This window comes from Danio rerio, chromosome 20 (genome assembly GCF_049306965.1).
Source record: "Danio rerio strain Tuebingen ecotype United States chromosome 20, GRCz12tu, whole genome shotgun sequence".
Classification (NCBI taxonomy): Eukaryota; Metazoa; Chordata; class Actinopteri; order Cypriniformes; family Danionidae; genus Danio; species Danio rerio.
Window position 1 is genome coordinate 36905581 of NC_133195.1, and position 26407 is coordinate 36931987.

The 26407-nt window shown below is 34.4% G+C and overlaps 1 protein-coding gene across 13 annotated transcripts in view; it reads right to left on the minus strand.

Annotated features, from left to right (window-relative positions):
* Nucleotides 1-10120: 10120 nt before the first annotated feature.
* rock2b (rho-associated, coiled-coil containing protein kinase 2b) overlaps nucleotides 10121-26407 on the minus strand; it is a 65592-nt gene continuing 49305 nt past the window's right edge. For 3 of the 13 annotated variants that reach the window (XM_073932157.1, XM_073932156.1, XM_068215378.1), the window contains 13 exons: nucleotides 25894-25963; nucleotides 25694-25797; nucleotides 24246-24432; nucleotides 22860-22953; nucleotides 22687-22781; nucleotides 22388-22570; nucleotides 21219-21390; nucleotides 18248-18321; nucleotides 18073-18161; nucleotides 17289-17367; nucleotides 16402-16666; nucleotides 14645-14921; nucleotides 10121-10786 (listed from right to left, as the gene is read on the minus strand). In XM_073932157.1, the coding sequence (XP_073788258.1) occupies nucleotides 10783-10786; nucleotides 14645-14921; nucleotides 16402-16666; nucleotides 17289-17367; nucleotides 18073-18161; nucleotides 18248-18321; nucleotides 21219-21390; nucleotides 22388-22570; nucleotides 22687-22781; nucleotides 22860-22953; nucleotides 24246-24432; nucleotides 25694-25797; nucleotides 25894-25963 (1693 nt within the window). In that variant the 3' untranslated portion in view covers nucleotides 10121-10782. 13 annotated transcript variants of the gene reach the window in all.

Here is a 26407-nt window from a genome sequence, read left to right on the forward strand (position 1 = left end):
TCTAAAACCATTAAGCAAAAAAAAAAATCCTACTGACCACAAACATTTACAAAATAGGGAAAATTTCATATGATAACAATGATAACAGATCTAAGGTACCCTGTGATTACATTAAATACGTTATAAACAGGGCTTGACATTAACACTCGCCAAATGCGGGGATTTCAGCTGTCGCGGGTTAGACAGCCACTCTCACTAGCCACTTTGGCTGTGATAAATGTATTTACAGTATATGAGAATATTGTTTTTAAGTATCAACTGTGAATAAAAAGTGTATGCATATAGCTTTATTTTGTTTGCTTTACACATTTTTTAAAATGTGTTTCAAAAAAATAATTAGTTCGGTGCAGCCAGAGAAAAACTTAGCAAATCCTTAGTGTCGAGCCCTAAAAACTCATGTGAAATAAACTATTAATAAAAATTAAATTAAATTAATTACATTGCGACACTATAAAAATTACATCCCATGTGCTCATGTTCATTGAGCAAGGTCATAAACAACACACAAAAATGTTAAATGAACAAGGAGGCATGTGGACACAAAGTATAAATCAATAAAGTTAGCATGTCAAATTCAAATTTATGAATATAAAATGTATTTTTCCAACATTAAAATTGTGGTTAGTGAAAATGGCGAGTGGTTAGTAATGTTGGAAAACTCCTAGCCACTGTGGCTGGTGATCAAAAAAGCTAATGTCAAACCCAGGTTATAAACTCCAAACTACAAAAGAAATCTCATCATGTGTGTAATAAATTGTCCTGAAAATTTGCTTTTTTTACAGTAAAGTTAATTTCAAATTGACAAAAATACTGTACATGTTACCAGCCAACCTCTGAAAACAAACAAGTAAGGGTATATTAAGAGACTAAGAGTATGAACTTGACAAGAAAGAAAAAAACTGAAATCAAATCTTTACTTTTCTCAGTCTCACCTGCTACTCAGAAAGGCACAGATGAGGTCTTTGGCATCCTTTGACATTTCAATATCATCTGGGAAAGTTAAGCTGTTCTTGTGATCCATGATCTTTCCATATGTGCCCACCAGAGACTCGGAATAAAATGGAGTGTCGCCTGCTCAGAGTGACAGACGAATAAATAAATTTAATGATCAGAACACTGAACTAAAATTACAAGAGGTGCATATGAAGCTGACACTACTCACCCACTAGAAGCTCATAAATAAAAACACCAACAGACCACCAGTCACACTCGCGACCGTAATAACCAGTCCCTCCTTGAGACATTAAAACCTCTGGAGAAATGTAATCAGGTGTCCCAACAGCAGCGTCACAGCTTACCAAACCAGTCTAAACACACATGAAGAGACATGGATATAAACATTACTGGATGAGTTAATGTAGCTGAAATACAAGTATGTTTAAAATTTCAATTAAATACACAATTCATTTTCATTCAATTCAAGGACTGCACTGTACAATCTAGCCACAAGATGGCAGCACTGACATCTATCATCACCGAATGGAGGACTTCTGTAACCTACGTTAATGATTGTTTAAACAAATTTGCTGCAATGTGTGAGGTGATAATTGTAAATCTCCACACTACAAAATCTAAAAGAAACTCTCTCATTCTCGGTCATGTACAGTAGGGGAGAACGGGGTAATGAGACATTGGGTAGTGTGGGTAGTGGGTAGTGTGAGACACCCCCTGTATCTGGGCAACGGATTTTATATAACACTCTACAACAATTTTGTTTTAAAGCCCCTTCCATATCTCCTTTACCATGTAGAATAGGAATTCCTGGTGCTGTGGAAAGCATGTTTTTTCACAAAAATATGTTTTTTGCAAGTAAAAGTAATTTTTTGCCATCAACTTAATCAACTGTTGTGCAAAAGCAAATTGATTTAAGGAGAAAAACTTATATCATACATGTTGATGAACTACCAACATATAAAACCATGTGAGGATGCTAGCTCAAGATTAGCCTGAATTACTAAAAAATATTATTTTTTTTCTAAAATGTGGCGGTGGGGTAAAGTGAGACAAATGCTCTGGGGTAAAGTGAGACATAAGGTACAGTACAAGTTAAATTTAGTCTACCAGACTGTAGGACTTGTGAATGAGGCCTTTAAATCAACAGTGACACTAAGCAACATCACTTCTGGATTTAGGTGCACTGGAATTTTTCCATATAACTGAGAAAATTTCCTTGATAAAGCATTTGCACTATTCATGGTGTCAGACTGGCCAAATCCTGAGTTCCAGCCTGCCACTACAGAAGATTTGGAAGATCTACTCCCTGCAGATGATCCACCTACAGATAGTTCACTCACTGATGCTAATCCATTCACTGCGCATATTATCTACATGGATGTGCCATGTGTTTCTAGCCAACCTGGATGCATGTCTCTTCATGAAATGCTACCATTCTCAAATGTCCCCCCAGAACACAATCCAAATGAAACCGTGTGACAATTGAAAAGGCCTATAAAGAAAGACAAAAAAGCTAAAGAATAGCAAATAAAAGGAAAAATTTTAAAAAAAAGCAACCCAAAAAAAAATCATAGTTAGCAGCTCTGGGAAAAGTGATGTCCCTGTCTCAGTTGATAATGTGTCTGACAAAAAGAGCTCTAAGGATGAGAGTAGTGGTCCAAGAAACACAGATCTGTCTGTGGGAGACTTTGTCATAGATAACTTTCCAACAAAAACACAAGCATTTATTTTACTGGCATGGTTACATCTATGTTTGTCCTGGAACATCATTTTTGTTGGAAAATGTAATCCATACCTATTCCCTACCCCTAAACCCGCAGCCATAACTGTACATTACTCTCAAAATCAGAGGAGAATAATAGTTGGAAAACAATCATCAGAAGTGCATAAACCTAACCATAAGCCTAAACTGAACATAAATGGCAAACGTACCCCTTAATTCTGATTGGCTTATTGAATGTTGTTTAAGGATCAATATATAAATGTTAATCCAGGGTAAAATTAGATTGGCGATGAGGCACATGCACAAATTTTAAGAAGAATCCAGGGAAACACAAAAGAGTGGGAGTTGTATGACAGTTAGACTGATGTTCTTATAAAGGTGGGTCTAGTCCTGTGTGCGTCCCAAGTTGTTCTATCTGGTTCTGATTGTCCTTTTCTCTGACCCCCATACTATCGCTGGCTCTAAGGGTCCAGTGTTCTGACCCCGGATTGTGTTCTAATTTAACTGGTTCTAACTGTCATTAGTATGTAAATTTAAATAGTTTGAAGTAGATTGTTGTATTTGATTTTATGAGTTTATGAGTTTTGAGTTACTTTCAAATGTTTAGAAAAACAAATGTGCTTAATTGACCAATTCGCAATCCATAATTGACTAGTCAGACATTAGTTCTGAAATGTGTGATTGTCAGGATTCAGACTCTTACAACATGCATTGTTATGGTAGTTTTAAAGTGGAAAAAGTAAGTGGATTAGTTTACCCTCACCTGGTTCACTTTACCCCTTTGATTTTTCTGGCCTGCTGCAGCTGGGGCAAAGTGAGACACAAAACGACTTTTTTTTAAACAATCATATTTTCACTTTCCTTTATCCTAAATACAGTCTGATAAATTCCATTGCGAGAAAACATTCTGAATTAATAAGAAATGTTTAAATTTTACTGATATATAATTTTAGCTCGCTTAGAGGGAAGAAAATGTAAAAAGTGTCTCACTTTACCCCGTTCTCCCCGACATGTAAACACACCAACTACTGGTGTATGATATTTATCGTTTTCAATAAAAATTTTATTGTATTGTGAGCTGGCGTTACAGAGAGCTTCATTCAATTGAGAAAAACAAACAAAATCATGTCCTGAGAGTCCAAAATATAATAATAAATATCCCTTTATGGGGTTTTGTTTATAAAATGTGTAAGATTTAATACAATAGAAATATAATAGAAATAATACAAGCAAGTTAACACAAGCAGGCTTTCCTGAACATCCATTAAAACACAACAAAGCGAGTTCTGTTCAACAGATCAACAGAAAATACCAAACAAAGCTGAAGCAGAAAATGTGCATCTTAGAGCAAGAGTTTTTGTGTGTGTTTGTGTGTGTGTTTGTGTGTGTGTGTGTTTGTTTTTTTAATTTTAATCTGTTTTAAATAAATCATCAACAAAGACATTCACTAATTGCTTCGTTTCCAAATGAATCAGCCATTTTGAATCACTTGTTTGAATAAATGTTCATTGAATCACTTATAAAAACAGAATAAATTCAAAATCCCACACTTCCTTTATATACAGTTTTTGAAAAAAACTGAATCTGAATTTGTAGTAGAAATTAAGACGCAGGGGCAACACTGTGGCTCAGTGGTTAGCACTGTCGCCTCACAGTAACAAGGTCGCTGGTTCGAGCCCGGCTGGGCCAGTTGGAATTTCACTGTGGAGTTTGTTTGTTCTCCCCATGTCCAAACACATGCATTACAGGTGAATTGAATAAACCAAATTGGCCATAGTGTATGTTTGAAGGAGTGTGTATAGGTTTTTCCCAGTACTGGGTTGCAGGTGAAAGACACTTTAAAAGACACTTTAAATGCACTTATCACACACCGAGTCCATCTTCATGCATGTGCCAAAGTCTGCGAGTTTGAGGTGTCCATTGCGGTCCAGCAGCATGTTGTCTGGTTTGATGTCTCTGTGGATGAAGCCCAGAGAATGGATGGCGTCGAGTGCCAGCACCACTTCTGCCGTATAGAATTGAGCCCATTCCTCTGGGATGTCATAGTTGCTGGTCAGAGTCACCAGATCTCCACCTGGCATGAACTCCATCACCAAATAAAGGTACTTTTCATCTTGGAATGCACAGCACAGCTATGTGGACAGAGAGATAGAGTGGTGAACAGAGAAGTCACAATATATTTCAGTATTCAATACCAGTGAAATTTAACAATACTTAATTTCAATTGCAGCAACCCAGCTAAATTAAATAATAAGCAATGTGATATTGAACACAGACTTTATTTAATCGTTTAAATATTTATTTCATAATTTAAATACTGTTATTAAAGAACTTTTAATGCTATCAATTACAGAATGTAAATAATAAAGTTAAAATATAAAAAAATTATAAATGGAATATTAAATAACATTTTAAGTATGAACATATACATACACAAAAACAGTTGTGTCAAGCAATTAATAATAACTAATCAAACCCAAAATTAAAATTAACATGTACGTCATTATTTATATTCATTCATTTTCTTGTCGGCTTAGTCCCTTTATTAATCCGGGGTCACCACAGCGGAATGAACCGCCAACTTATCCAGCAAGATTTACGCAGCGGATGCCCTTCCAGCCGCAACCCATTTCTGAGAAACATCCACACACATATGCACACACACACTCTAATACACTACGGACAATTTAGCCATGTCTTTTATGTCTTTGGTCTGTGGGGGAAACCGGAGTACCCTAAGGAAACCCACGCGAAGGCAGGGAAAACATGCAAACTCCACACAGAAACGCCAACTGAGCCAAGGTTCGAACCAGTGACCCAGCGACCTTCTTGCTGAGAGGCGAATGTGCTACCCACTGCGCCACTGCCTCGCCATACATATAATTTGATGTAGATATAAATATATAGATATATATATGTATATATATAGATATAAACAAGAGTTTTTTTTTTCTTTTTTTTCTCAATAATGTCTAAAAATCTGCTTAAATAATTAAACAAGGCCTAGACCTGGGCTGCCCTTTGTGAAACCACTAATAATCATTATTCCTTTATAGACTAGTGTTCTCCTTGATCCCAAGCTCTGTGGCAGCAATTTCAGAAATGTTTCTGCCCTTCATGTGTTCAGGTGTTTGACAAGTAAATTTATCATCATGAAAAATTCTCTTTCCGGGCAAACGCAGCCAATGCCACAGATACGCCAAAGCAGAGTCGCAGTGCCATGGATTACCAGACAATAACGCATACAAACGACCACAGAACATAGGCTACCTGAGGCCAAATTCAGCAGAGTGTTGTTTCTAAGGTTGAGGAAAACAAGCTCTTTCTGTTGAAGGAAGAGTCCAGCAGGAAGACTTTCCAGACGGTTCCCGCTCATAAACACCAGCTGAAGGTTTGGGTTACCGATGAAAACTGAAGGGTCCAGGGATTTGAGTCTATTGTTTTCTAGATAAAGGGCCTCAAGTTTTGACAGAGACACCAGAGCTCCAGGAGTCAGTTCCTCCAGCTGGTTATTTTTGAAGTCTAAACTCTGTAGATTGCCGACAAACCCAGGCGTACCGACAAATTATTGTTGATAAGCGTGACGCATAATATTATAAATAAACAAGGTTATTAAAGAATCTTTTTTCAGCTAACTACTGCCATTTTCAGTTTTTCCTAAAAAAAGCAATAGACAGACAGAGAGAGAGAGAGAGAGAGAGAGAGATAGATAGATAGATAGATAGATAGATAGATAGATAGATAGATAGATAGATAGATAGATAGATGCCAGATTTATTAAGTACAAAAATAAGATTGTACTTAAAATGTACTTTATTTTATTTAAGTTTATATTTTTTGCAGTCATTTACACTTTTTTCTCTTCCTTGCATTGGTGTTACATAAAGGGGCAGTTCACAAAAAAGGAAAATTAACTCACCCTTAAATGCTTTCAAATCTTTAAAAGTAAAGAAGATATTTTGAACAAAGGTGAAAACCTGTAACATTGTCTTCCATAGTAGCAAATAAAAATACTGTGGAAGTCAATTGGGTCAGGTTTCCAGCTTTCTTCAAAATATCTTCTTTTGTTTTTAGAAGAAGACAAAACAGGTTAGGAACGTGATGGGTGATTAAATGACGATTCACTTTTTGGTGAACTGTCCCTTTCATTAAACATTTAGAAATGTTCAAATGGTGTGACTAGCATTTAAAGAGCCCATATTATACATGAAATAGGGTCATATCTTGGTTGTAAGGGTCTCCAACAACAGTCTAATATGCATGCAAGGTCAAAAAACACTTTCATGGTCTTATAATCTGCATTTATTTTTATCTAATTATCCCAGCGACTCCTGTATGAATCGTCCAGTGATTCATTTGTTCCCAAACCCCTCCTTAGCGCGAAGCTAATCTGCGCTGATTGGGCCGATGACAGTCTGTCGCGATTGGTCGACTGCCTTCAGTCAGAGAGGGAAATGGCCAATAGCTAATCAGCAATTTAAAAAGTAATCACAGTTCATACACGCTCGATAGTGTAGGCGTGGACTTTAGCTGCCACACTATGGCGAGTGGATAGTGCCACGGATAACCGAACGAAGGAGACAGTCGTGTACTCGCCATACCACACACACACAAAAACACACACACACCTCCGGATGACAACGCTCCCGCTTCAGCCCGCACCCGCCAGGTTTTAGCCTGAGAACCCGCTCCGTTTTCTGCCCGCCGCGCCCGGTCCCGCTAGAGCGGAGAACACAACCAAATATCACCCAGTATACAGTCCAGACAGCCAAGCTGTCTGTATAAAAACACACACACAGCACAAAGTACACAAAGCTCGTTCGTTCGTTCGCTCTCTCTCTCGCTCTCTCTCTCTCTCTCTCCCCGCGCCAGATTTCTGCGGCGCGGGAATAAATTTCCGAATAAATCGCGGGAGCAGAACTCTAGCACGGAGCTCCATAAACAAACAGCACGCGTCGCGTTTTTAACGTGACTTTGCACGCGATAAGATAAAATATCCAGTTAACCTGATACAGTACACGCGGTTACAAGTAACAAATCACAACTAAATACATTTGCAAGCTAGAGTCAACGAGGCAACAACTTTAACCGCACGTACTTACACTTGAGAAATGTAGGAAGAAACCCATCCTGACGTCCATCAGTTACTCTTTACTGATCCTTCCTTTAACAAACTCAGATGAAGTATTCTTTGTAGCATGTAGCTTCCAGAAGTTTCCAACTGCTTGGTTATAATGCTGATGTTTCATCTTTGGGTAGAGACTCAATATAATATCCATCTGCAGTGTGACTTCAATCGACCGGCATGTTTGTGTGCGTGTGTTTGTGGGTGTGCGTGTGTTTGTGGGTGTGTGTGTGTGTGTGTCTGGGTTACTGCGTCAGAGGGCGGGGCCTCAGGTTTGAAATCTCCCGGGTTTGCGCGTGCACGTGAAAAACTTTGTTTCGTTCGTACGTCATGGCGAAACACCTAATGAGTCGGTATCAAGGCGACTCGTTTGAAGCACTATGATTCGACTCTTTTATAGATGAATCAACAGTTTTAAACACTGTATTCTTACAGATTTAAGCCTTAGCTGGATACTTCACTTCACTTAGAGCTGTGTTACACACTACATGGAGGGGAATTTTCAAAAACCCATAATATGGGCTCTTTAATCAGTAAAACGTGTTTGTGTCTTATGCTAGTAGTTATCTTTTGCATGAATTAGTGTTTATTCCTTAGGTAGGCTGGTACCTTTTTAATATTTACTAGCAATTATTTGTTAGATAACTGGTTCTTTTTCTAAATAATATTAGACAATTGTTGACATTTATTTCAAGAGTGACTGTTACTAATAAACGATTTTAAGTATTTGCCAGACTAATATGAGTTGGGTCTAAAAGATGATTTTTATATATTAATAGGCCTTGCTGATCATTAGATACTATAACATCCCTTATTCTACTAAAAGTGTAGTGAGTAACCATAGTTTTGTAAGACCCATATTACCTGTAAGGTCAAGCACATACTGTAAAGATTAGACAGGCCCACGAGCAGATCCGCAGGTGTTGTTTGCAGTTGGTTTCTGGTCAGACTGAGATGGCTCAGATGGGAGAAAATCTTCAGGTCATCAGATGATATGGAGCTCAAATTGCTGAAACGAACACGAAGGTCTGTGGTGTTTCCTGGAAAAACTTTACTGGGTAGCTGTTTAAAGTTAACATGAAGACAAATGACTCTGACCTCATCATTTTCAAGGACTTGTCTGCATTTTCCTTGATGTAAAACGCCACTCTGTATCTGAGAAAAAAGGCTGAGCAGAACTGAGTTAGAAAATAATATTTGCTCATATCTATGAGCAAGTTGCAACAGAAGTAAAAATGTAAGGATTCTAGTTAAAACCTCAATCACCTAATGCCTCAGCCTTACTGTATATTAAGCATGTGTAACTGATCCTGCTTTTATAAATCACATTGAATACATTTGTCAATATGCAAACAAGGGTTTTCCAGGTCCACATGTGTATCAAAGTTTTGTGTAACACTGGACTTTTATCAATCAATTCTTGTAAATCATTCACAACAAATCACAAGATGTGTTTTTAACCATGACAAATGAAAATAATATCAGCATACGCTACATTTTAGATTTAGAATTGCATTTTTATTGCCCCCTCTAAAAACATTACAATAAAAAAAGCTTCATTTTATTAAGTAATCACGATTATACAGAGACCTAGAAGGGACGTGATGGTGGGGAAAAATGGGTGGGTAAAAAAAAAGGACAGTGATAGGAAAATATTTTTTGAAAAGTTTTTCCCTCGCAAAGGTATTGTGCGTTCCCTCGCAAAACTGTTGTTCCACTAACACTTTCTGTTATTGATTAAAGTTACCATAGTTATTAAGTAAAGAGCAAATGAATCTCTCATTTTGTTTTGTTTTATAACAGTGGTGTCACTGTAAGAATGCACAAATCTATAATGAAAGCATTCCAATACTTTAGTAACTGTTTGAGCTCATTTCAGAGAAAATTAGTTGTGTTTACAATAAAACACGCAGGACAGACATGTTTACATATTATTAAGTGTATTTGTCTGTTTAAACACACACCAAAAATTCAAAATGTCTGGTAGTTTAGCTCCTCTTTAAATGGCGTATACAGAAGCTGAGCTGGGATCAGTTTACCATACAGAGCACGTCCGTCAGTCAGCGCTTATACATGAACTTAATATATATATATACTTTCCTAGCACTCAGTTTTTTTTCTCCCACCCATTTTTCCTCCAACTCCACGTTCCTTCCAGGTCTCAATATGATTATGCTAAATTAATTCAGCCTTACTCTTCAACTTTTCACATTTCACATGCGCAGCAATGGACAGTTTTGTACGCTAGAATATTAAACATGCTTGCATTTCTATTGAAATATTTAAGGTGTGTTTGGATCATCACAGAGTCAGAAGTGTTCCATCAAATAAAGCTTTTTTTATTAACAATTTCACAAAATGATAAAATAAAGAAAATGTTTGGACCGTAGGTCTTCATGTTCCACTATGCATACAATTTTGTCACAGCATTTAATAAAATGTGCATCTTTGCATCATGATATCAGTCTTCAATAATACATAGAGCAGACGTAATGCTTATTGAAGGTGTTCTTCAAAATAACAGATGACAAAAATATAATCTGTGCCACTAAATATTTGTTTTTCTGAACAAAAATAGATATAATACTTGATTATATAAATCCTGATGATCTCGTAATTATCATTCATTTGCTCTTGGAAACACACTTAAACATCCAGTCACACTTACTAACAACCCTATAAGGAGTCCGAAAATAACCTCTGACATTTTTAAAAGCTTAGAAGACACTTTTTGACAAACTGTATAGTATAGGAAGACACAAACACTCTACTCTTAAAATGACTTAAAATTGAAACTAGATACTTTAGGTGATTTATGGCTTGTGCTGTATTTAAATATCATATACCGTCCCCTTCCCCAGTCATTTATATTGTGGTGTTTGGCACTTGGAAGTCCTGCCATTAGCCCAAATGAACACTATGACATTTTCCGCTTTCATAGACCCCAGATGCATGATCACCTATCCGGCCTTCACCAAGGTTAGCTGAAATTAAGAGAGAGGAGATGGAGGTCATTCAGTACCATAAAAAATTACATGAATAAAATGCTGGCAGACATGTCAAATCCCATTCTCTATACAGCCAAACCAGCTAAACCAAACCATTCTGCCTTTTATACACGCATACAAACATGCCCACTCGTATACTGTAAGTGCATCAAACATGCTGGCAAATTCAAAACGTGTTGTATAGTCCCTCACAGTGGGAATTTTTAATATCATTCCAAAAAAAGCAAAACCGGTTTTAAGCCACAGCTTAACACACACACATGTAAATGCATCCTCAAGCCACATGCTGGTCACCCCTCAAAAACCTCAAGTCTTCAGAAGTCTAAAACATCGTCATCATCCAATTCAACCTCAAGAGCCCAACCCCAGTCCTTCAGGCCCATTTCAAGCAATCTGCAACAAAGAGGAGTCTTTTGGCCTCATGTACAAATGCCATTGACAAAGTCTAAAATAAAAGTTATAAAGTTTAGTTTAAAAGTACACTGGTAAATACAGGTTCATATTTAAAAAAAAAATAAAAAAAATAAAAAAATAAATAAATATATATATATATATATATATATATATATATATATATATATATATATATATATATATATAAATAAATATATATATATATATATAAATAAATAAATATATATATATATATATAAATATATATATATATATATATATATATAAATATATATATATATATATATATATATATATATATATATATATATAAATAAATAAATATATATATATATATATATATATATATATATATATATATATATATATATATATATATATATATATATATATATATATATATATATATATATATATACAGTGCTCAGCATAAATGAGTACACCAATAAGCTTCAGATTTGGCTTCAGTACTGACTAAACTAATGTATATGCACAAGTATAATATTGGAAAGCATCCTATAGAAAATATTAATTTAAATGAGAGATTTGTGAGGGGTGTACTCATGTATATATATTGAGCACTGTATATTTAAAACTACACTTATAAAAGATACGTGATGAGGACAAATGCTATCCTTTATTTACAGATAACTTTCTTTTTTATTTGATTTTACACCAGTAGATATTTGCTAGAGAAGCCCTCATGCTGATATTATTGCTTTTTCATTATTGGAACATTTCATTTTTGGAAAACTGCTGTTTATTTTTTTAAGCTTTACATGATGTGATGGAGACACCCACTGCTCTTTATTTACAAAGATTTCAATTAAAATGTCACAAAAACGACCATGGCAGAGATGCCATGAAAAAAAAAAATTGGGGAAAAAACACAAAAGATACATTTTTCTTCTATACTTTTATTATTGGAAATGCCTATTTATGGAAGTATATTTTTGGCCACAAAATAAAAAAAGATTGGTAATGTTATCACTTTTTCAGCCTTTAAAAATATATAGAGAGATTTTTTGTGTTTTCTTGAACACTGAAAGATTCATACAGAGTTTAAGTTACATTTTAGACATTAAGACCACTATGAGTAACCCGTTTACTGGGTTGAAAATAGTATAAAATAAAATAAAATATTCACAGCTTAGATAGGATTAGATGGCAATATTATGGAATTAAAAGAGAGAGCCTGCATTGTTAGGAGTGTTTTTAGTACTGAGGATTCAGATGCAAACAGAGAAGAGAACAAACAGCCAAACATGTTGAAGATGAGCAGAAAAGAGATGCTGTGCACGGTACTTACTGTCCACACATTTACACGAGTAGGGAAGGTGAAAGGTCAGTGAAGAATGATACGGAGCATTGGGCCAGGGCTACAAAAGGTTAGCGGTATCATTGAAAGCTATTGAGATCTTCACAGCCAAGTCTACATACATGACACTACACTATGTTTACCTCAATTAAAAGCAGTAGTTCACCCAAAAATGAAAATGCCAAATTGATTTGCTGACTTTCTTTATGTTTAGTGAGGTATTTGTTTTTCAAAGTGACCACAACTCCTTGCACAACATTACAGTGAGCAGCCTATACAAGTACATTTTTGGATGAATTTTTCTTTTATTTTGAGATATGTATCTATATATGAGCAATTAATCAGAACAACAACAATAGCAGTGCAGTGATACACTTTTTAGTTTAAAGCTGAGCAGAACAGTTCAGACAGAAGTGTATGCAGGAAGGTAAAAAAGATTTATTTTTCAGAAAGTGACTTTACATGAATTGGCATGAATTAGGCATTTAATTTTTCATGGAAGAGCTTTGTCTAATAAAATAAAATAAAATAAAATAAAATAAAATAAAGTGTTTTAACTATTAGCACAAATGTATTATTACAGAATTAAGAAAATTAAACATGATTTTATTTACATTTGCTTGTAGTTTTTTTTTTTTTAGCATTAACAAAAATAGAATGTTATCAATTAATGATAATTATTTTTATATTTAACAAAACTAATGCTTATTTCAGTGGTTAATCAGAAGGTTTTTTGCATCATTTTTGCAATTGGTTAAAATGCTGAGTTATGCAGATTCTAACTAATAAAGCACGATAAACATTCAAATGTTTTGAACCGTTAAATTAAAATTCTTTTTCATTACTATTGTAGAACTACAAATAAACATGTTTTGGAATGAAAATGAATATATTTGGCACACAAAATGAGGTAATGGCAAAGAGCTGAATGGGAAATGATGAATAAATCAAGCTATTTCTCTTTTTATCCAATAAAACATCAAGTGTTAGTAAAAGAAGATTTCAAACATTGCTTTAGATGAAGTCTTGTAACTATATCCTCCAATTCTACTATATTTCAATATAACCTAAAGGCCCCAGTATACATCAACAGAAATTGATGTTGTCATTTTGAGCAAAAGTTTGCATCCGCTGGTAAACACCTTTAAACGGTCATTGCCTGGTCCCATTTTACGTAGGTGTGGCTTTAGAGCTTCGCCTTTTTTAACAGGTTAATCTTCTCCAGCGCATTTGTTCTGCTAAGTCTATTGAGGCCAATACAATCCAACACATTCAAAATAAAGGTTCGAAAAAGTTTTGCACTAAAAAGTAACCATTGTTGGTTCCCCAAAGAACCTTTTAATTCAAATAACGCTTTTTTCTCAGCGAGAATTCATGATATTCAATGATATTTAAGATTATTAATGTATTTTTTCACTGTAATGAAACCTTTATGGAATGGATATTTAAAGCTGTTCATGGAACCATCTATGCCAATATAGAAGCTTTATTTTTAAGACTAAGAGCTGCTTTACAGTGGAAGGGTAATTTATTAAGAAAAGATTTGATCATGTTTGATACTTAAAAAGCTTAATACTTGGTGTATTTGATTAAACTGCTATAAACATGATGGGACTCCACATGACTGGATTGCTGAAAACTGCTGTTTTGTCACCACAGTCATTTTTGTTTACGTTTATTTAGTTATTACTGTAAGAAAAAATTGCACAGCACATATTTACATATTCATCTAAACATCACTGAGGCGTGTTGATGATGTCAAGATGTTCACAAACACTAAACCACCACTCTGGAATTTCAAACTTATTTTTTCTTCCTAACGAGGAACAAAACATTCTTTATATCTGGGCATTAAAGGTATAGTTTCTTCAAAAATGTAAATTCAGTCAAAATCAGTTTTTAATCTTTATCAGTATCTTTCTTCTAATGAACACAAAAGAAGGTATTTTGAAGAATGTACCCAAAGTATTTGTTTTTCTCTACTGTGTCTGCCAATCGCTACCAATTTACAGCATTCTTCAAAATATCTTCTTTTGTGTTGAACAGAAGAGAGACACATGTTTGGAATAAGTTGAGGGTGAGTGAAAGCGTCTCCTCCTCACCTGTTCTTGCTGGAGGGCTGCTGTCGTGTAGAGTGCACTTTGACGGCTGCTCGGTGTGAAAGTCTGGGTGAAGACTGAGCGAGGCGAGGCGACGGCTGAGGGGAAAGGGTAGTGGGTGTTGCCTCTGAGGGCGCAGCGGATATGGCTATGCTGGAAGAGTGGGCGATGGAAGGTTTACGCGGAACCCTCTTGAGCAGCCGACTGACCCACTTCTTCTGCTCCTCTGTGGAGTTTGCCAGCAGCAGCATCTCTTTCGCTGTGGACATGTCGTAATTCACTGGAGGACAAAAACCAAAAAACAGATTCTTTTCAGAGTTCAAAACTCCATGTGTTAAAATGCATTTTCAAAAGCTTCGGTTTATATCAACAATTTTATAACAAGCAATTTTTAGCAAGCAATTAAACCGGTCTAAAATAAATGAAAGTACAGTAAATACATTATAATGTTACAAAAATCTAAATCCAGTAAAATTCAGCTCTATTTAATGTCTTTTAAAAAGATTCTAACATTTTCACCTGTAATATTTAGCACCACAACTGTTTTCAGCATTGATAATAAGATATTTCATAAACATCATAGTAGTATATTAATTTATGAAGTATAAAATGTAAATATATAATGAAGGATCGAGCAACATTGAAAAAACAAATGCTGACAATTCAGCTTTGACATCACAGGAGTAAATTAACATTAACACAAATAACAAAAAAAAAACATTCAAATATTTTAAAATATCATTGGCTGAAATATGCCACAATTTTTTTGATGTTAATACATTTTGGATCAAATACTTGCAGTCTTGTTTAACATGAACACCTTTTTTTTCATGTAGTAATAAAATATATCAATACAAATATATGATTTATTATTTTATTTGCGGTTCTGATACGTTTTATATTTGAAAGCAAACTACCAATTTGTAAAAAAAGAAGCAATTCACATTATTATGTGTATAAATAGAATTTGATAATATACATGCAGCCTTGCTAACGTCAAAAGAACTTAAAACAACAGTAGAATAAAAGTAGAATATTTCAGTTATGACTAACATCCATAAATACACGCTTACAGTGCTCAGCATATACAGTACGAGTACACCCCCCCTCCCCCTTTCCTATGGGATGCTTTACAATATTATATTTGTGCATATACATTAGTTTAATCAGCACTGAAGCCAAATCTGGAGCTTTTCTAACAAAATAAAACAAAATTCTATGTTAGGGAAAAATATAAAATACTAATTTTCAAAAATAGCAAACATCAAGACAAACAAAAAATATATGCAATTCTGTTGAAATGTCGTAGCTTGTAATTGTTGTAAAATGTTGTAGATTTTTTTGCAGTATTTTGCATAAATTTAATATTATCTTTTCATTTCTAAAGATGTTCTGTGACTAAAATATTATTTTATTAAATATATCTTTTTAATAAATCTGTTTTGTTCAAATGCACCAATATATATAGATTACCCATATTCACTGAGAAATGGATAAAAATATTCACTTCCAAAATGGGGTGTACTCAATTTTGCTGAGCATTGTAGATCTATAATTAGTTTATATGAACTTTTATTTATATATAAAAATAAATATTTCTTACATTTATAATTATTTGTTTATTATTAACATATTTATTTATGAAATTATATTTGATTTTTACTTGCCTCCAGACAAATATTTTAACAATCTAAGTTTAATCAGCTACAGTACAGTAAAATGAGTTTGTTGTGTCTTTTTTGAGTGTGTGATCTCCCGACCTCTACATGGAGCGAGGACCTCTTCTTTGCGATCGATGTGGTCTTTATGGCACTTGACTCTACAGCGTCTGCACTCGAGAGCCGGCGGAGGTCTGAAGACGTGCCATAAGGGTCGTGGACAGACCTCGCAGCTCGAGGGGAAGTGATAAAGCGTCAGAACAAACTCGTGACCCTTGTGTGGGATACACAGTGACCTCTCAGTCACAGATAACGACTCCACGGGCAGCTCCTCTTTCTTGCTCTCTCCTTCATTCGCATATAGTATCTGCACACAGAAGAAAAGTTCATATGAGGGATGTCAACATTTAGCTGCTTAATTTGAGGTGCAAGTGGCTTATGCTCAAATGAAGTAAGCGAGCATGTGCTTATGTTGGAGAAACAGAATAAACATCAGTTTACGCTCCAGGGTTGTGGTGTTGTATTCTGTGTTTGCGTCTATTGTGGAAAGCATTAAAAAATGGCTTATTACTTAAAATGGTTTAGCATATCATCTATCCCAAAAGCTACATTTAGCTCATGAATATTTAATGCATAAATACTAATGATTCATGGAAGGACAGATAACGACAGATGAAGTGGCTAATAAATAACATCATTCTATTCTAGACATTTTAATCAATAAATGTCCCAACCATTACTTCTTTTTACAATCTTACTACCATATTATTTACAATAAAAACATTTGCCTCAGAGTGGATATTTTTGTTTTGCGTGTCATTTGCATATCCTGTCATACTGGTGACAATGTCAGGCAGAAGTAGATGATTCTTTCATTAAGCTTAACATTTAGTCAATGCATTGATTATTAATTTAAACAGAAATGGATTATGGGATTTTTTAAAAAGAATTGTACATCCCTAATTAACACTAAAGTGTGCTATAATTACCTGGAAGATGCGAGGGATTTCTCTGGGATCTGCGCGGTAAACATCTGTCTGAGTGACGGGTCTCACGTGGAAGAGTTTGCTGAGGGGGAAGAAAAAAAGACATGATTATATTTACACTTGATGAAACCACTGATTGATTAAGTATATAAAATTAACTGACTAAATGCCATGTATATTTGTCAGTCATGCATAAATTAATCAGGTAATATTTCTGAAATAGTACAAATCAAACAAATGTTGTTTTACATACAGTACAATAACCAATTTTATATACAGATGAAGTCAGAATTATTAGCCCCCTTTGATTTTTTTTTTATATTTCCCAAATGATGTTTAACAGAGCAAAGAAACATTTATATATCTATAATATATAAATGAAAATGAAAATTGATGACTTTATACAATAATTAAATGTTTTCAAAAGCAAAATATGTTTAATAAGCTACCATAACAATCAATTTATAAATAATTAAATGAAATTAGACCACGTTAAGTACATTTTAGCTAAATACGTTCATTTGTTTGCACAAGGAACAATTTTTAAATGATTTTAGGCAATTTGAATGAATCCATTTTTAAAACCCAATTATTTAAATCGAACCGATTAGTTGAAAACCTTTATTGATAAACTAAATTCGCCACAGTTATTGTATTTTATTTTGAGTGTCGAAAAAACTACCCTCTATGTATAACTGACAAATACAATACAAATGAATACACTTTTAAAATTATATAATTAGACCTATTTTTACATTAGTAAGTATACAAGGCCTTTCAAACTCACTCAATGTCCAGGATCATGAATGGACTGGACTGCTCTCGGTCTTGTTCAGAGTCATAAAACAGGATTTTCTTGCTGCTCACAACCACATACTGCAATGAGGCAAAAGCACAGATGATCAGAGAGATTATTATTGTGATATATGTATGTGTATGTGTGTGTGTGTTTAAACCATTACCTTCTTATCCCATCCAAACCGTTTGGTGTTTTTGGCAGGCATTGAGAGCCATCCTTCAAGACCGGACTCTGCGGCTAATAAACAAACAAAAAATAGTAAAGTGTTTTAATATATTTTAATATAATAGAGTCACAACTAAAAGTGACCAATCATATTAAATTTCTTTAAGAAATGTAAGCTTTCAAAAAATATTAATCTCAAAGACAGAATGCAAAACTATACAACAAAATCTCTTATAATAAAAAGGTTTTCTCTTAGTAGTGTTAACAGGCGTACAGAAAACACATGTGTTGAGCAGTGTGAATTAATCTCAAATCTGATCACACAATGCTGAAAAGTGCGGCTGTGCTTCAAACAGTGCAGTGGTTTCCAGATTTTTGATATCATGCACACAGAACTGATGCATATATGTATAAGCATGTTTATAATATGTAAATCATATGGAAATATGTGTACATTGCAAAAGTGCAAAGGATTTTTGAATTCTAGAGAAAATAAAATAAAGCTGGATTGACTGGGGTGTTTCGAATTTTTGGTCCGATTAGGTCTAAAATTAAAAACTAAAATTAATGCATGCGTGTAAATGTAGCAACTTTTGCTCTATTAAACAAATATTTTAAATTACTTAAAAATATCTATAATAATTAAATAAACTGAATAAAAACAATATTTACTTTTTTCTTTAAGACTTTTTGTATGTTTAATAAATCTTTTTATATGGTAAACCTGTTTTATACATTAAATATATATAAAAACTGAAATATTTAAGATATATATTTAAGTTGTGGAGTGTGTATATCAGGTTGGGAATCACTGATCTAGTGTGCAGCCTACCTAGACAGTATTTTTGGGCATTGTAAACTCATTATGCCACCGGTCATAATCAACACTGAGGGAAACAAATCCACCAAATAACTGGAAATGGTGTCTTCCATTATCTGAAATTCTTGCACTGCTCTGCCATATGTACATATACAGTGCTTTGTTGTTAGCTCTGCTTCAGCTGTATATTGGCACTCGTCAATGTCAGAAAAAAAAATTAGATGACCAATCAGATGAAAGCAAGCAGGGTTTACAGTACACATGAACTAAGTACAAATATCCTTGTGAAGCATCAATTTACCACTTACAAAAATATGGAAATATCTAAACAATTCCTATTTGAACATGTACTGTAAAGGGACCAATAGGAACTAATGCAAACTACTAACACATTTCCCTTAAATTCCAAAATGTTCAGTTGAAAAAATATATATATAATTTACATGAATTAAGCAATTCTGAACTAAATGTTAACATACTGTATTAGGCGTACAACTGAGAGTACATTTATGATTATTAAAATATTATTTGAAAAAAATGTTTACCAATCCTTACTTTTCATCTAGAATTAGGCCAAGATAATCCTTCACTATTCGATTGCCTTATAATTTATGAACATTATTAGTCTCCTCCCGTGTTCCAGACACAGTAATCCCCTTGATTATACCCAAAAACACCGTCAAGAAGTTTAGCATTGAACTCCACACTGAATAAAGGTTAGTCTCCATGCAGGATCACCTGCAGCCTCAGGGTCAGGAGGCGTCTCATATGTAAGGGCAGGTGTTTGTCTCCACTCATCTTCCTCATCCTCCTCTTCATCAGAGTCAGAGGAGAAGCGAGGAGCGATTCGACAGGGCCGGGTATCAATACACACCGACTTGGAGCTTCGCTGGTATGTGAAGGACATAGACTCCGAGGTGTGTGAGTGTGTGATTCGCACTACACAAATATCATGACCACAGAGGAAAGAAGGAGGAGGTAATAAAGCACAAGTATGAACATTAGAAGAAAAAGTACAAGTTTAGAAGAGAAAAGAGAAAAAAAAGAACCAAAGAGGAAAGAGTAGTGGTTATGTGTATTGATTATGTGTTGTAGAGTCAGTGAATGTTTGAAAACAAGAGCTTTGTGAATTTGGGATATACTGGATTAAATGCTCGATCGAATTTATGCAAGTAAAAATGTATTAATAAAAATTATTAAGTAAATTAATGAAGTGGATCAATACAATACAAACCTGTTTTTCCCAGGATTCTCCTGTATTTTACAATTCTATCCTGCTATCATCCCGTGAGGGTATTTTCCCATATTTTAAATTTTTAATCCTGGTGGGAAATGTCCCCTCGTATCCGAGGGTTGTCTAGTTAGTTATTATGAGTATGGAAAATGTCTTTTCCTGCATTTATTCTGCTTCAGGAGTCAGACTGTTGACTGTAAGTAACACAACAAATAATGCAATAAGTAGTTTTGAAGAAAAATTAGCTTTGTCTTTGAACCCGAAAAAAACTTTGAAAATAATCATAATGACGTAGTCTCTATGCTATAATAATAACAATGATGAAACCGTTTTTAACCGAGAGGACATATCTTTATTAGTACAGTTTGGCTGTATTATTTGTGTCCTTTTCAAAAAAAAAAAAGGCTCAAAAGAATTTTTTATTAGCAGTGTAAAGATTCCCACCCCCCCCAAATCAGATTAACGCTAGGGATGCACAATATATCGGAGGCCATATCGTTATCGGCCGATTTTTAAGATTATCGTTATCGATCTGATGTCTAAATTAAGCCGATATCTTTAAGCCGATTAATTATGTAATTGTTGCCGCGTATGCGTGGGCAGAACATGTTCAGACTTGTTCATGGATCTCTCCTCACACTGATTGTTCCTTTAAAGTCCGTCCTTTCCTCACATGGTATTGCTGTGCGTTAATAACTCAGTAAGTAACCATTATTCTTATCATTGTATATATGTTTGATTGAGTGCCATTGTGTATTTTATACCTAGTGTATATTTTTATTGTCTGGTCTGTAATTACAGAACATTATAAAATTGATTAAATAAATTGGGGTTTAGATTAAACATTTGGGGCTTATGCCACCCTAAGCACTGATCTTTACACTGCTAATAATATGTCATAACCTGCAGTGTTACCTGGATATGCCTCGTCAGAATCCAGGTCATTGCCGATGCTGCTGATGCTGGTGGTGTCCAGAGAGTGAATGCTCAGAGACGTGAGTTGACTGCGCAGACGCTCAATATCACTGTCTTTACTGTCCAGAGACATCTGCATCTCCAGACGCACCTGAGACTCCTCTGCTATCATCTGCACAAACAAAAACACAACTTTCTGAACAGATTCAGACATTTATGGATTGTATGAAATGCTAGAAAAAAGGAATCAATGTATCTTTTTATTTTTTAAGTAATCAATACAATATTGACACATGAAAGCTGTGGATTATTTTTTTCTATAATATATATATATATTTTTTTACAGTAAGTGTGTTTTCTAAGAGCATGTGGGGGAATCCACTGTATAACTAGACGACATATAATAATAATAATAATAATAATAATAATAATAATAATAATAATAATAATAATAATAATAATAATAATTCCAATTGATAGATTTTTCTATAGAGTTTGACACTGTATGTTTACATTTATTCATTTAGCAGATGCTTCAAATAACCAGAGCAGGAATATAAAGATGCCATGATATGTCAATTTACTTTAGCAGTTTTTGCTTTTAAAGAGACACATAAGGACTGACAGGTGCCTTTTTGTAAAGTGTAGCATGATGAGGCTGTGACTGAGTGTGGAGTTATGGAAGTTGCTATCTTCAATACATCTTTGTACTTCATTACATTAAGTCAGAAAAATATAAGACTGTTTTTGTGTTTTTAAAAAAAAAAAAAAACATATATATATATATATATATATTCACACATACATACATACACAAATATATTCATACATACATACACAAATATATATATATATATATATATATATATATATATATATATATATATATATATATATATATATATATATATATATATATATATATATATAGGCCCTATATATATGGGCCCTGCTGCGTTTGATATTATGACCACTTTTTTATGCATTTAAAACACAGAGGCAGGTTCTGTGTTAAGGTACTCAAGAGTGCCACTAAAGTCTATATTCGCATAATTGAATCGAGATTCAAATCGCATCACATTGACAGCTTGTGATTCAGAATCAGATCTGAATCAATATCAAGTCCTAATGATATGTACAACGAAGGATTAAAAAAAAAAGACACTTACAGCCTGCATGTCGTTGATTTCTCTCTGGTATTTGATGATGGAGTGGTTAAGCTTTTCTTTCTCCGTGCGGAGCTGCAGCTGGAGTTGTCTGATCTCCTTCTCCTTCCTGCGGATGTCTGTGTTGTTGATTTGGTGTGGCCTGCCGTCCGTCTTCTTCATGACCTCCGCCAGCTTGTTTATAGCCTAAAATACAGACATCTGATATTAAAATTCAGCCGAGACATGCAAAAAAAACAGCTATTTTAAGCTATGACGTAATCAACAGTTACAAAGCTGTGATAAAAAAATTCAAAATGCACCTGAATCTTGAGTGTTTTCTCCACCTGTATCTGCTTCTCATACGACACTGTGAGAGATTTCATCTGTTTCTCTTCTTCTTTGATCTTCTCCAGCTCTGTTTATTAAATGTTAAAGCATGGTAAATGAACATTGTACCATCACTCTATTTATATTATTATAGAAGTCAGCTCACTTTGCTGTATGTGCTTCAGTTTATTGTTGAGCTCCTCTTTCTCACTGGCCAGGTTGGCAACATCCACAGTCAGCGTACGGTTTGACTCCTCCAGCTTGTGTAGAATAGAAGAATAATAATGAATTAATGTTCATCTGGAGAAGATATTTTTTATGTTCTAAAAGAAATCTCTTCTAGTCTGCAGCTGTTTTCTACAGTTGAAGTAAAGGGTGTTAGCCTGTGAAATTAACCTTTGTGCCCAATTAACCTAACTGTCCTAGTTAAGCCTTTAATTTGAAATTTAAGCTGAATATTAGCATCTTGTAAAATAACTTGTAAAATATTATGTACTATCATTATGTTAGCTATCAAATTAGTTATTATAAACAACTTATTAAAAGCATTATGTTTAAAAATGTGTTGAAAAACTTCTCTCCATCTTCTCTCCATTAAATAGCACTCAGAAAATATTTGAAAAATAATTCACATTTAGGAGAACAGAAGGGCTAATAATTTTGTCTTCAATTGTACGTGAACATTTTGTAAAATGGTAAAATGTTTTATTTATTCCTGTAATTCAAAGCTGAATTTTCTGACATATTACTCTAGAAATGATTCTAATATGATGCTTTGCTTTATTTAGAACAATTATTGGTGTTAAAGAGTTCATATTTTATCAATGATGAAAACATGTTGATTCGCTTGGTGCTTAACATTTTTGTGCATATTATATCATATCATATCATATCATATCATATCATATATACACAAACCGTTAGGAGACATTTTTTATAGATATGATTTTATAGTTTACAAAGTTAAAATTCAAAGAAATAAACAGCAATTTAATGTCCTGCTACATTTATTATTCATGATTTCATATACACATGACGACAATTTGTGATATAATTAAAGATAATCATGCTTATATATACACTATAAATGAGGAGGATTTCTCTCCTCCTCAACTCCTGGGTCTGAATGCAGACACAATGGATAGAGGTGCAGCAGGTCTCTTGCCCTATCCATTTCAATCATTATCCCTACTGGTAATCCCGAAGATTTTAAAAATTTTATGCAGTTCATACATTTTACTTTAAACACTCTGTACACAAAAATCGATTTCAGCAGCATTCATTTAAAATAAAATCTTTTGTAACATTAGAAACGTCTTTAAAATGGCAAATCATATAAATCATTGGGAAGTATTTTCAAACAAACCAAAACAAAATTCTGAACAACTAAATCACAGAAATCTAATTGATTTTCAAATATATTCACATAAAAAAAAGTATCTAAATCCTAATTCCTACTATAACTGTTTTTATTCTATTTTTACCTAAATAAATGAACCCATGGTGAGTTTCCAAATTATAGAATTGTATTGTATATATAATATACACTGACCGAGTTGATGGTACCGTCCTTTTCTGCAAGATCCTGCCGGTGTCTGGCGATCATGTCCTTTATCTCCAGTTCCTTCATGATCTTCTCTTTCTCCAGGTCCGAGTATTGCTCTTCAACGGTGATGCGAGCCAACTGTTCAGAGTCAGCCTTCGTCAGGCTCACCTCCAACTGAGACGCTAACGAGTCCCTATATAAACACAAATAAACCAGGATTCAGTGCACTATATACAGATCAAAGCATGTTTTAATGATGTGCAAGCTGACATTATCTAACAAAATAGAATGATATGGCAAATTGTACAGTAATAATCACACAAAGAGAGACATTTTCCTAAATATCAGTACATGAGCAGCACCATTAAAAATGCAATACTGAATTTATGCTGTTCAAACAAGAGGTAAGTTTTGAGTGAACACTTTATAAACTAAATAAAAAATGGGTCACATTTTATTTTGATGGTCCGTTTGTTGAATTTAAGGGTGCTTTCACACCTACACTTTTGTTTCGGAACGTATCTCGTTTGACCAGTTAGCGCGGTTTGTTTGGCATATGTGAAGAGGCAATCGCGCTCTGTTCCACGCCAAAGTAATCGCTCCGGGATCGCTTAAATGAGGTGGTCTCGGCTCGATTGAAACGAACCCTGGAGCGGTTCGATTGCAGTGAGAAAGCAATCTGATCCGAGCTCGGTTATATCACAGTGTTTTATGGATATGAAATAGGCTTATGGCTTTATGAAGAGAAAATTATGAGTAGGGAGGGAAGTTTCACGAGTGTCCGGATGCCCGCAAACGAGTGATGATCTCCCAGTAATCTCGCGTCTCCCTCCCGGTCCTAAAATATGCATCGTCGCGCACCCTTTTCACCCCTCCCCACCGCGTCTCTCCTCAGACACGTCGCACGCACGCACCCTGTCTATCACCACCAAACCACCACCTCTCCTGACAGCTTAGCGGGACGCTGCAAAATAAACCCTGACACTCTGACCAATGTAAGGAGAGTTTACTCGCACGTGACTTGTTTTAGCTCTTTTGGTCCGATTAGAAACTTTGCAGTGTGAAAGCGAACTGCTCCAAGAGCAAAGAGCAACAATGTAACAATTGTAATCTCTGTTTCGGAACAACTGAATCGATTCACAGGTGTGAAAGCACCCTAAGTTATATTACATCTACATGCCAACTAATTCTCATTAGATTATAAATAGATAGTTACATTTGAGTTAGGGTTGGTGTTAGAGTTAGTGTAAGTTGACATGTAATTGCAAAGTTTCTTATAGTCAGTTAAATGTCTGTTGAACGAGCAGTTCCAACATATATTAAGCAGACAGTCTACTAATACTCAAATGGACTATCGAAATAAAGTGTTACCTAAAAAAATGATTAAAACGTTAAAAATAAAATGTAAAACACGATGAAAGAGAACTCTTTTCCCGCTTTAAATCCACACACACCTCTCTTCCTGCAGGTCCTCTATTCTCTGCTGAGCATCTTTGTAGAGTTTAACCTTTTCATCGCTTTCCTCTTTCAGCTCTCGAATCTGAGTCTTGTACAGTTTCTAAAACCAGAAAAAAACACATGATAATACAAAACAAATACACACAGATTCAAAACGAACACTCTCCAAAAATACATCTAAGACTGGTAGACATACCGTGAAGTACTGCTCAGCCTCCAGCTGGTCCTTCATCTCCTTCAGCTGTTTTTCAGATTCTTCTCGTTCCCTGATTGGATGCAAAGAAAAGACATTTTTATTGCAGATATGTACAGTTTTGCTTATTTACCAAATTATTAGCTCTCTTGTGAAATTGTAATTCTTTTTTAAATATTTTGCAAGTGCTATTTATTAGAGAAGATATTTAAAACACTTTAACATAACTATTTCTAATTTAACTAACTGTGCAAGATACTAGTAATCAGCCTAAAAGGCAATTTAAAAGTGTAACTACGTTAAAATATACGTGATATTAGAGATTCTCCGATCAATCGGCATCTGCCGATAATCACATTTAATGACTCGATCGGTACTCGCCAATCTGGCCGATCTCATGAACCGATCGCAAGGGTTTGAATAGTTAATAATATAACTTCTTGTACTATACTTAATTCAATAAACTGTAGTTTATCTTCTTCTGCATCAAATGTGCATTCCAAACTTTTTCTTGATT